Source organism: Argentina anserina, chromosome 3, assembly GCF_933775445.1.
Source record: "Argentina anserina chromosome 3, drPotAnse1.1, whole genome shotgun sequence".
Lineage (NCBI taxonomy): Eukaryota > Viridiplantae > Streptophyta > Magnoliopsida > Rosales > Rosaceae > Argentina > Argentina anserina.
In genome coordinates, this window is record NC_065874.1 from 548,454 (window position 1) to 561,574 (window position 13,121).

Genomic DNA, 13,121 nt, shown 5'->3' on the forward strand with positions numbered 1-13,121 from the left:
ACAATTTGATCGGCTATTCAAACCCTAAACTAGGGACATGATCGGATGATCCCACATAACACTAGGTAAGAACATTTGGTCATTTGGTGAGGTTTGACAAAGACTATTGCATCAATGACAGTTTCATTTTGGTTCTGAAGTGGAGGAGAAGAATACAGAGTAAAATTTCACCACTACATTCATAAACATATCATGTTGGGTACAAATGAGAACAATCAAATCGAATTTCTATAAAACGAGGAAGAACAACAAGAAGAAGAAGCATTACCACACCTTCCAATAATGAGTATTCAACAACAGTCAACCTCACCGCCGTCGGCCCTGAATTCCACGGCGACGCAAATCTCCAAGCCATGCAGGGAGGGTCAGAAGATATCAAGAATCTCGAGGATCGTACGGTTGCAGAGGGGACAGGAGCCTCGATTGAGCCACACCTCCCTCGAACACACCCTGCAAAATGTGTGCCCACATGGTATGAACGCCGCGCCTTTCTTCCTCCCCATGCACACGCAGCACACCGAATCAAACCCCACCACCCCCGCCCCTTTCTCATTCTTCTCCCCCACCCCCACCGCTGCCGCCCCTTCGCAGCTGTCCATTTCCGTCTCCTCCAGCAGCCTCATCAGCGACATCCTCCCCGGCGTCGCCGGCGCCGTGACCCGACCCGACAACGCCATCTCGTCAGCCTCCCGGTAATTCCTCTCCGCCGCCAGCGCCGCCGCGAGGTTCATCCCCGACCCGGAGTTGACCGGGCCCAGACAACCCGGATCCAAATCCGACCCGGCTGCCGTCTGGCTTAAAATCAGGAGCTGCGATAAGTTGGGTAGCTGCCGCTGCTGAGGTTGCTGTTGCTGTAGATGTTCGTGTTGTTGTTGTTGTCCTTCATCGTCATGAACGCTAATCGTGGCCGTCCGTCCGAACCCCCAGGCAGCCCCGCAGCACCCAATTCCGGTCAATCCCATCCGCTGCTTGAAGCTCCTCCTCCCCGCCGTGGCCGCATCGCCGTCGTCCATTTGGCCCCTCAAGACCTCGAGAATCGTCCTCGCCTCTCTTCCCCTCCGGACAGTTTCCTGTAACACCAGACTGAGTTGACTCATTGTGTCGAACTGAACAGAGAGAGACCTACCAAAACCCACAACCGGAATAACAGAACTGAACAAACCCAAACGACCAAACACCCCAACATACACAAAACATGGAAAGATAAAACAAACAGTGAGTGAAGTTGTAGGGGGGAAAAGACCTGCGAGTTTGGATTAAAGTGAGGCCATGGAAGACCCGTGAGTATCTTGAAGAAGAATCAGAGAGAAACTAAGTACAGTTAAGCTATGGCCATAGCTCACAAAAGCCCACCACCGGAACTAACACACCGAATCGACAGCGACCAAACGAGAATGAGCTGCGGCAATTAATAATGGTAACGGTAAGTTTGGATTTGCAAAGATGCTCATTCAAGGCCAAGCAAAGAGAAGAGAGGAAGATTTTCAGACCAACAAAAAAAAAATGAGGGGAAGATTTGGGAGTTTGAGAAAGGGAATGGAGCAAAAGGAAAAGAGACAAAATAGAACAAAGAAAAGAAAGTGAAAAGAAGAAGGGAGGAGTGGAAAAATGGACCAGTTGCTAACTCATTGGGTTTGGGAAAACAGAAGCTCTAGTTGTTGTTTTTAGGGAGAAAAAATGGATCAGTAATTTTGTATTTTTCAGGCTAGAGTTTTGGGGCGGTCGCCGGCCTGAGAAATAAGACAAAAACCATGGAAGCCGGCGTAGTGCCAGGTAGGTATTAACCTCCAATGGCATCAATTTTTCTTTTGGCTTAACACGCGCGCTTGGGTTAGTTTCATGAACATCACTTAATCATCTACTTAATCATAGGATTGTATGATTAAGTGAAAGCTAATTATAATGTGCTCCACTTGTTTTCTGAATACTTGGATGGATGATTGTACTGTCTATAGCTGCAATTTGTGAAATATTATAGGATAGTTTATACGGTATGTGTTGGTTAACCGATCACATACATTCGATTTGTTGGTATTCCACTGGCTAAGTAGCTAATAAGAATAATTCAGTCAACAACCACAATAATGTAAACAACTGCAAATGAGTTTCTTGTGAGATTAATGCAAAACGCAAATAAAAATTAAATGTATAGAGTTATTATTATATACTAAATATACGAACAAGAGGTATGTCTTCGTATATTAAGTGCATTTTGGGTGTAAGCTATATTCCCACCTCCCGGATCTCATGATCAAAGTTCTAGAAGATACTCTCCGATGTAAACTTGAGGTTAAGCGGTTTTGCGTGGTGAGTTTAATCATAACTTGGTAAGCGTCATGATATAAATTAGAAAAGTTTGTCCTATAAGAAAAGAAAGGAAATCATGGCATGGATTGCGTTGAAAAGATGGAAATTTGCTATTCAGTGCATGGGCAAGCATATATAGGCGATGAGTGATTACAAGGATTATTACACATATACTGATCACAGCCCACCAATATTTGCCCTAAAATAGAATCATCGAAAAGCCTAAACTAAAGTCTAACCTAATAGTAATTAACAGTGATATAATAACGTGATTTAAGTGAGGAAGTGGGGCTCACGAAACTTTGTATTGTTCCCACTCCGTTGGTTTTGGTTGGTTCTATTCTTATATTCTTTTGATTACTAATTTCAATGGAGAAGCTCATGCTGGCATGAACTAAATAACACATATCAAATCAAAAGTTTAGTCCAAAACTTAAACTTATTGGTGTCAAGTCATCAATCATTGACACTTGGCAAAGAGTATCATTATAGCATAAACAATTTTTCGGATAGACTATTGACTAAATACTTTTAACGTGATACTATAGTATGGGTAATGTTATGAACAAGTTAGTTAAATTACGTATAGAACTTATTTTATATGATCCGAATGACCGAGTAGTCTTGGCATCATTGCCATACTTCATGTATATGTATGGTGTTGAAGAATAATAATGAGGTGGTTGATGTGGACATGCATAACCCAAATACATGGTATATCCATTTACATGACGAGAACAAGTCAAAGACGAAGATCTAGAGTGATACGACTGTGATCAATCCGAATGAGGAGGAGGCCTCGGTGCTGAGGGTGAGGATGGAGGCTGAGAAGGCGAAATAAAGAGTGAAGAAGATGATCGAAGAAGACGAAAATGAGGAGGAGGGTGTGTGAGGGCTGCGAGGTTGAGTGGTAGTCTAGGAAGCGTGGCACTGATGTGAAAGCTGGGGATAAGGCTCTGGCGAATTCCAAGGTGGATCGGAGGGGGATGGGAAGGTTAGGAATGGTCGGGGCTGGGGAGAATGTGAAGTGTGGGAGTAATGGCCTTATGGTCCTGCGCTGAAGAAGTTTAAGAGAGTGGATGCAGCCCCAGGCCCCAGATCATGATACTAAGAAATTGTAATCTTTTCACTTCTTCGAGCACAGAAAAGTTTAGGGAGACATATCTTGTAGATCAATGACATATTTGTAATGTATTTTTTGGTCTTCCTGAACTTGTCGTAAACTTGTAAGATGAAGTTCATATACATAACTTTGGTATCTTACATGCTCTCCATTGGCTTGCTGTTGTTTGTTGGAAACCATAATCGACCATTTGATGTACAATATGACCTTGCATTGTATTGATGATGCTTCTAGTATATGGAACAAAACTAGTAATAAAGATAGGTTAGATAGCAGATGATTCATACTTATCATGTATTACATTTTCAAACCTTTCTTTATACCTCAATGAATCATGCATGTAATATCAGTGGCATTTGCAGGAGCTGTGCTGTTTGCACTTAAGAAATATATATTTGATTTGTCGATCAAAGTATTCTAAAACAGGCCGGCACTTAAATTTGAACATCCTTATTAAGTAGCAAAGCTTGCAATCTGTGATGTCCTTAAACACGAATGCATTCATGCTCACTCCCCTAATTCAAGGGGACCTTTATTTTGAATACTAAAGTTCAGTAGTGTTTAGTCCAAAATATAGATCAGTACTGTTCAATTTCCTACCTCCAGTCCAGGCCTACAATACTGTATCCGAGCAGGACAATGTGTTTTCAAGTTTTTCCTCACAGGTAGAGAACCGTGATCAATAACTATCAGATAAGCAATAGCCCGGCTTGTGTTATGACGCCATTTGCAAGTTGTACCAACTCACCAGCTGAATGATCCTTGAGGCTTCCTTGGTGCATATACTTACGTACGTAGAGTTGTTTCCAGGCTTTCCAAGCAATACCTTCGAATTCTGTTTAAGTTGTACGACCAATAGGCATTCATACAAGTGATACAACATAACTTGCAATCTTACTTTCGCAGAGATGCAGATGTTTGTAGTTAACCGAGGCTTAATTAAAAAGATAGCGAGATTAGTAACGTTGGTACATGCGAAGATTGCATGACTAAAAATCATTAAGAAAGCTAACTCACACAGACGTGCATGGCTCATAGAACTTCCATTGTCGCAACCAACTCTGGAATTCATAAAAAATATCCAATCCTGGTGAGATGTTCGTGTTGGGAGATCAATTTGTATAACTTTGGTTAGAATTTTAGTAGTTGTTTTACAGGTAACTCCATCCATCAATATATTCCTCCTCATTCATTTCTCAACCAAAAACAATAACTCAGCTTCCGTAAAATGCAAAACAGACCAAACACGATTCGTGTAAGAAAGCAAAATCGGGCACCGGCCACTTGCCAAAAACTCCCATCTTTCTGGCCATGTGATCTGTCCTCCATCCAACACGTGTCGAAATTCATCCATAGCCGTCGGCGAGTGTCCTTTGCTGCTTCCCACATGATTTGGGAGACTAAGTTCCATTTCTGTCCTCACAACCTCAGCACAAAACTCCAAACAAGTCACCAACCGTCGGGACAACAACGTCTTTCCACTACACTACTACTCTGTCTGCCCAACTATTTTCTCCTCCTTAAACTCGCGGAGTTGCAGAGGCCACAACTCAGGAGAACAACTAGCTTCTTCTTCTTCGTCTTCTCCACAGTTCGAGATTTTCAGTGCTTTTAGTTAAGATAAACATGGCCTTCGTCTCTCAGCTAACCCAGTTCCCATGCAAGCCTCTCTCACTAACTCCACCCCAGCCCCGCTTCATCACCAAGCCTTCAGTTTTGGCGCCAAACGCAATTGGAATCGCCGCACCCAAAGTAAAACTCTCGAGCCCGGAATACCCACGAGCCGTCCGACCCGCCACCCGGATCCGAGCCCTGGACGAGGACGACTTAGTACCGGAGGAGCCGTCCGACGTGACAGCTGGAGGTGTGGCTGTGGCAGAGAAGCCGGATGAGCCGGAGGAGATCTCGAAACTAAAGAAGGCTCTGGTGGACTCGTTTTACGGCACTGATCGTGGACTCAGCGCCACCAGCGAGACAAGGGCTGAGATTGTCGAGCTTATTACTCAATTGGAGGCCCAAAACCCGACTCCGGCTCCGACAGAGGCCCTGCCTCTACTCAACGGGAAATGGATTCTGGCGTAAGTTATATTGATCATTTTTATTTTTCTAAGCCAAGTTAATTAGCTCCAGAGTGTTTTAATGATTATAGGGTTTGAAATTTGTAGGTACACATCGTTTGCTGGTTTGTTTCCAATATTGTCTAGAGGTACTCTTCCTTTGGTGAAGGTTGATGAGATTTCGCAGACTATAGACTCTGAGAATTTCACAGTTGAAAACTCTGTTCAGTTTGCCGGGCCTCTGGCCACTACTTCATTCAGCACCAATGCCACATTTGATGTCCGAAGTCCCAAGCGAGTTCAGGTATAGTTCTTATTTCTTGTAGTCCTTAAATGAAATGATTGATTTGAAGTATGTATATATCGTTGATTGTCATAGGTTATATGGGGTTTTGATGTGTCTCGCAAGAGATTGAGATGAATGGTTCTCTTTTGGTTTCAGCTTAAATTTGAAGAAGGGGTGATTGGGACTCCACAGCTAACCGACTCCCTAGTGATACCGGAAGAGGTTGAGTTTTTGGGACAGAAGATAGACCTTGCACCCTTCAAGGGCGTGCTCAGCTCTGTTCAAGACACTGCTTCCTCGGTTGCAAAGTCCATCTCCAGCCAACCCCCGTTTAAGTTCTCGATCTCAAGCAGCCAGGCCGAATCATGGTTGCTAACAACATACCTTGATTCAGAGCTTCGGATTTCGAGGGGAGACAATGGCAGTGTGTTTGTGCTCATCAAGGAAGGCAGCTCCCTTTTGACTCCTTGAACTTGGTCTAGGAATTCTGTGTAATGTTAATTGATGATGCATATGTTGAGGAACATGAGCTGTTACGTTCTATAAATGAATAAATGATTGAAACACTAGATTGTATGTTTTTACACCCTTGTATGTTGTACTAGCGTTTATCTAAATTCCCCGGACCAATGACATCGTTCGAGTGCTTTAAGCTCCCACTCATTGTGGCTAATCCCGAGCCGAACCGCCCTGATTGTGCCATGAATATTCACATAATTGGACCTTATAAGTGTTATAAGATTTCCCACTGAGGGTTCTTTTTATTGTAATTTTATTCAGGTGAAATATATATTTCTTTTTCTCAAATAAAAAAACTGTTATAAGATTTAGGAATAAACTGAATTATTGGGCGTAGAATTTCATACTCATCTTCACTATTATCACTAAAAGCCCTATTTTGATGTCAACAACTTCACTAATTTTTTGAAGTTCCTATATCACCTATAACATGTTTAAAATTTACATCAATAAATAGAATCAACCAAGATTAATACCGTAAATTATTGAGAAAATAATAATAAAAGAAGAATAATGGCTCAAATCCACTGTTACAATACAAATCCAAAACCGTGCAACCCACGGGCCGATTGCTAGTTTGGTAATAACCTGAGGCAGGCCCATCGAATACTCTACCTGTAAAGTGTATTTGATGTAAACACCACAGAACCGGTATCGCTCCACGGAATAGCAAAAAATGCTGTGTCTATATTTCTGGCGCCTTACCAACCGTCTAGAAGATTAGATAAGCATCTAATCCCACCACCTTGCGTATAATCCCTTTATCTACTGCCGTCTACTCCACCGTAACACCCTACACACCCACACCACTGGCCAATCCCATTTTCTCCATCCCACAATTCCTAAAATACCCCAAGACCCAATAGGCCAGCAGCTACCTCTCCGGGTGGAGAATCCGAGCCCGAAAAGACGTTCCTACCCTTTTTCAAAGGCCCCCAGTTTTACACTTTAAACACCCTTCACTGTCCGAGTCCAAGACAAGTCCGATAGATTCACGCAGTCATCCACACCTAAACTACGCAAAGATCTCACATACACTCTCTCTCTCTGACGATGAGTTCCTCACTGGTTCAAAACGGCGGCGTTTCATCTCCGGCGCCACGTGCCGCCTATATTTACAGCGAGGTCCAGTCCAGCCGTATAGACCACGCGCTTCCCCTCCCCTCGGTGCTCAAGAAGCCGTTCAAGCTCGTCGACGGACCTGCTAGCTCCGCCGCCGGCAATCCAGGTCGGTTACGGATTCTCATTCTCTGTTTTCCGATCCGCCGGTTTTACTTGATCATTTGAGATTTACTGATGCCTGAATTTTGTAGTGATTCTACTTCGATTCAGTTGCTTAAATTTTCGGCATAGCTTTTACTGATTGAATGAATCGTAGTAGTGTGGACTCGTTTTGTTTCTGGATTGTGCTTGATGTTGACTTGAACTGTTTGTAGTTTTGGTTAGCAACAAGTGTGTGTGTGTATATATATATTGAGAAAATATATATATATATATATATATATATATATATATATATATATGAGATAGATTTGAGTTTTAAATTACTTGTATAATCGTGTTGATCTGATTTTGTTTTATTAGAGGAGATCGCGAAGCTATTTCCGGGAGTGTTCGGCCAGCCTTCTGTTCAGTTGGTGGAGAGTGACTCCAGTTCGGCGCTGCCAAATCAGAAGTTGAAGATTGGTGTTGTATTGTCTGGAGGCCAAGCACCAGGTGGTCACAATGTGATCTCTGGAATTTTCGGTAAGAGATTGGATTCAGTTTTGTGGTTGTTCTGTTTGTTTTGGAGTTTGAGTGGAAGTTGATATGTGTTTTGGTGTTAGATTACTTGCAAGATCGCGCCCCGGAGAGCACATTGTATGGTTTCAGAGGAGGGCCTGCTGGTATCATGAAGGGAAAATATGTTGAACTTACGCCGGAGTATGTTTATCCATACAGAAATCAGGTGAGAATCTTGACTGCTTACTTGCACCAAGATTATAATGACAGTAACATATTGTAAGGAGCAGAGTAATCTGTAATATTAGATATAAATCTGGCTTGCTGATATGTGTGTATGTCGCTGCATTCTTGTACGCTTTGTGAACATCGTTCTTCGGCTTAGCCATGCATCAAGCACTTTGGTTCTATATACGCACCAGCATTGTGATAAATGCTGACATGTTGCTCGCAATTTTTATTTTACCAGGGTGGTTTTGATATGATCTGTAGTGGAAGAGACAAGATTGAAACTCCAGAGCAGGTTACTCTTGTTTTCTTGTGAGGAAAATTTGTCAAGTATTTTATGGAACGAGTAACAATCTAAGCAAGTGTAATTGGATGTGACTTGTAGTTTAAGCAAGCACAAGAGACAGCTGTGAAGCTTGATTTGGATGGTATTGTTGTTATTGGAGGAGACGACTCTAACACAAATGCGTGTTTGCTGGCGGAAAACTTCAAGTATGTTGACTTCATACCAATTTCTTTGTCATGACTTCACTTTTGAGTGGAAACTTACAGTCTTGACTTTACTTTCTTATAGTGGAACACCGGAACCCAACACCAATACAATTTTCTTCTACTTAGTAGCGCTAAAAGTCATTATGTGAAGAGTGGTTTGTTCTGATATTGATATTTTGGATTTGTAATCATTTCTTTAATTTTTATAACAGGGGACTGAACTTGAAAACTCGGGTGATAGGTTGCCCAAAAACTATTGATGGTGATCTGAAATGTAAAGAGGTCCCCACAAGTTTCGGGTTCGATACAGCTTGCAAGGTGAATATAAGTATATAATTATTGACATTCTTTATTACTATAATCCATATTAACTCATATCACATCCATATTAACATTCTTTATTGCAATAATCCATGTCAGCTTATCACAACTCATATTTTGCATTCTGTTTTTGATTCAATTGAACTTCTATATTACAATATTACTGATAGCACTTAGAATCTGTTGTGTACAAGGGATTCTGTGAAATGTACCTGCATTCCAGTTCAGTATGTCGTGGTTTTCTTATGTTTCACTATAATATCAAATAATCACGCTTGAGACTCGCAAATGGGAATGCCCCACCAGTTAGATACTTCCTTGAAACATTTGGTACGATACATTTGCTTTCAACATTGTCGTGATAATCAGTTATGAAATGCAGATATATTCAGAAATGATTGGGAATCTCATGATAGATGCCCGCTCAACCGGAAAGTATTATCATTGTAAGTAAATTTACCACCTTACGCTTTGATGAAAATAGTAATTGTATCGTTACTTAATTGCACTTATACATGTCCTCTGTGCTTCTTGTAAAAGTGGTAGATCTATATTCTCCATGGCTATGACTGACTTATATAAGAGCTATGTATCTATGTTTAGTTACTAGCGGTTGTATTTACTATAGTTATTCATGTGTGTTTGCAGTTGTACGGCTTATGGGGCGTGCAGCTTCACATATCACTTTGGAGTGTGCTTTGCAAACTCATCCAAATATCACAATTATTGGAGAAGATGTACATCAGCTGCATATCTTTGATATTTACTTACATGAACGAATGGAAAAGTTGTGGTGTTGCGAAAATTTAACGCAATTATTGGTCTGAATTAAATGATTAGATTTAGATCTAGAGACGGGTTTCTGAAAGGTTGCATTTACTTTCTATGACTAGAACGAAATGTTCTACGATGTGGATGTACCTTCTAACTAATAATTTGGTGCAGGTCGCGGCAAAGAAGCAGACACTGAAAAATGTCACGGACTACATCGTAAACATCATCTTGAAGCGTTTGGATTTTGGTTATAACTATGGTATTATACTTATTCCTGAAGGTCTTATTGACTTCATTCCTGAGGTATTATTCTTGATCTTTGACTATAGCAAATTTATCCTGTTTTATGTGTACACTTAACAACCAAAGACAAAAAAGTTTGGTACTAGCATATAATTTTTGTAATTTTGCTATTTTTTCAGGTCCAGGAGCTTATTGCTGAATTGAATGAAATTCTGGCCCATGATGTTGTAGATGAAGATGGGTTGTGGAAAAAGAAACTCACAAGTCAGTCTGTACAGCTTTTTGAATTACTACCTGGAGCAATCCAGGAGCAGTTGATGCTCGAAAGAGATCCTCATGGAAATGTTCAGGTATGTTTAGTGATATTTTTCTATTTGACTTCGTCTTTCTGGACATCATCGTGAAGTCATATATTTTTATTTACTCTAGGTTGCAAAGATAGAAACAGAGAAGATGCTTATCCAAATGGTTGAGGCCGATTTGGCAAAAAGGAAGCAGGAAGGTTCATACCCTGGCCATTTCCAAGGAAAATCCCACTTTTTCGGGTAATATATACTTAACCTGAGGACATAATACTTTTGCTTTATGATTCATTTCCAAACGACTGGGCTGAGGCAACTGATGTTCTCACAACATAGATGAACTTATTCCATTTTGACTACATCATAGTGGTTTTGCATGAGGGATATTAAGTTTTGCATACATTGGATTTTGCTCACTTGATTTTAATATTTTCAGGTATGAAGGAAGATGTGGTTTACCAACTAACTTTGATGCCAACTACTGCTATGCATTGGGCTATGCAGCTGGAGCTCTCCTTCATGGTGGAAAAACTGGGTTGATATCATCGGTGTGTGAGGATACACTATCCTATCTCTCCCTTTTTTAATCCTGTGGAATTGTCTTTCTTCTTCACAAGGCTAATATTAGTTCCCCAGACTAAAAAAGCCTTGTTTTAGCTTTTATATTCACTTTTTCAGGCCTGAAGTTGCAAGTGCACTAACTGTTTTCTCATCTGTGTGCTTCATGTCATGATGCCTCCAGGTTGGGAATTTGGCTGCCCCTGTTGAAGAATGGACAGTTGGTGGCACTGCATTGACTTCATTGATGGACGTGGAGCGGAGACACGGTATAGTAATCAGTCACTTCTGTTATTATTCAGTTTTGGGGTATATGGAGATATGAGAAACATGCTCATAACTTGTTCAAAAGCTTTGTGACATTTTAATTTTCTTACTGCGGTGCATTTGAAAGTTTTACTCTTCTTTTGAAAGCTGATTTTTCTTCTTTTTTTCAGGCAAGTTCAAGCCTGTGCTCAAGAAGGCAATGGTGGAACTTGAAGGTAAGGATTTGCTTAGTAAATTCTTGATTTTATATGCTGTGTGATGATGATAATTCTCTTAGACTACTGGCTTCTCACATCTTGAAATAACAATTAATTAATGTTTATTAAATTTGCAGCTGCTCCATTCAAGAAATTCGCATCTTTGAGGAATGAGTGGGCTATCAAGAATCGTTACATCAGTCCTGGTTCGTGATGCACTCCTCTTACCAACGTATATGTGACCTTCAGACTCTTTCTTTGTTATTCCCCCGTAATTTAACCGGAAGTTTTTCACTGCAGGTCCCATTCAATTTTTCGGCCCAACTTCCAATTCCCTTAGTCACACACTAATCTTGGAAATGGGACTCGAAGTGTAAGTGGAAAGTTACGAGCCCCATGCTTATGCGATTTAATATATCCTGAGAATACAGTTCAATGCTTCATTCCGCGTGTTCATTTGCTTTTGAAGTAGATCTTGACATTAGAAGACGATGTATAAGAACACTCGTCATCAAACAAGTCGAGCTGCTGGAAAATACTAAGATGCACAAATCAACTTATTGCCTACGATTTTCCTGATGGATGGATGTTATGTAAAACTAAGTTTAATCTCGGTTCCAAATAAAATAGATTGTTTCCAAATTTTGCACGATGACGAGTCTTACAGATAGACTTCAAGGGGAATGGAGATATTTTAGTCGGGACAATGTGTTTTGCATTCTTGCACCTCCTCCGTCATGTAGCCATCTATGAGAGTGGTTTTCTACTACCCTTTTAAGGGATGGATGTATAGTGTTGCTTTTGTCTCATAGCTCATGGTTTTAAGTATGTTTACTGTCAAGACCCCAAAAAGGGTCTCAGGGTATGTATCAATATTTGGGAATATTAATGGAGTTCACCTAATCCCTAAACCCAACAAGAGAAAACAATTAAGGGAAATGCAACCTCTTATGGTCCATCTTATATTATATACCATGTGTTCTTGTCCTCATGAACCCTAATATCTCCATTGTAGCTAGCTCCATGCATGACAGGCTGGGTGCCCCGCATTAATTTGGATTGATTTGTCAATTCTCCCTAATCAAATTCTCACTTGTATGTCAAGTTTATAATACCAAACATGTCCATCAATGCCTTAATAGGATTTTTACCATTTTCGAAAACCATTCGCATTTCAGGCTTTCAGCATCTGTACTATGAGTTCGTCATGGAAGACTCTAGGCAATAGGCAAATAATAGAGAAACCCATACTAAATACGTACAACTACATCAGATCAAATTGATTCAAATAATGCACGTACGTATTTATGTAGTTATGATAGTTAATACGGAGCTAGAGTATTAATCAGAAGGTGGTTGGAAAAGCTAGGGTTGTGTTTGGATATTGGGGACCCAAAAGCATTGATGGGATAAGTCGTTATTTGCTTTTCTCAAATTCACATGGCTCTATCATTTTCCATACGAACAAACGCCACTAGCAGCAGAGACGAAACGAGACCCTTTTCAGCCATGCATTCCCCGATTGCTAAGCTATCTTCTGTTCTACCGATCTCGATCATTTCCACGTCCACCGGAAATTTACCACCACCTACTTACCCATCAATCCCTCACCGTCCTCATCATCATCATCATCTTCTTCTTCTTCTTCTTCATAATACCATATATCAATACTATCGTTGCCATCAGATCCAGATCCTCGTAACCAGTAAGATAACTGGCTGTCAA

At 40.8% G+C, this 13,121-nt stretch overlaps 2 protein-coding genes across 2 annotated transcripts; both read left to right on the forward strand.

The window, feature by feature from the left end:
- The first annotated feature begins 4,965 nt into the window (after positions 1-4,965).
- Positions 4,966-6,368, forward strand: LOC126788201 (plastid-lipid-associated protein, chloroplastic-like). Its single transcript, XM_050514174.1, has 3 exons — positions 4,966-5,508; positions 5,596-5,791; positions 5,930-6,368. The coding sequence occupies exons 1-3, from the start codon at positions 5,057-5,059 to the stop codon at positions 6,242-6,244; spliced, it is 963 nt and encodes a 320-aa protein (XP_050370131.1). The 5' UTR covers positions 4,966-5,056; the 3' UTR covers positions 6,245-6,368.
- Positions 6,369-7,271: 903 nt separating this feature from the next.
- On the forward strand, positions 7,272-12,193 carry LOC126789563 (pyrophosphate--fructose 6-phosphate 1-phosphotransferase subunit beta-like). The gene is made up of 16 exons (XM_050515759.1): positions 7,272-7,520; positions 7,877-8,038; positions 8,119-8,240; positions 8,484-8,537; positions 8,628-8,734; positions 8,947-9,052; positions 9,438-9,501; positions 9,704-9,792; positions 10,001-10,132; positions 10,252-10,422; positions 10,502-10,617; positions 10,811-10,922; positions 11,117-11,201; positions 11,370-11,414; positions 11,534-11,602; positions 11,697-12,193. The coding sequence occupies exons 1-16, from the start codon at positions 7,346-7,348 to the stop codon at positions 11,771-11,773; spliced, it is 1,686 nt and encodes a 561-aa protein (XP_050371716.1). The 5' UTR covers positions 7,272-7,345; the 3' UTR covers positions 11,774-12,193.
- Positions 12,194-13,121: the final 928 nt, after the last annotated feature.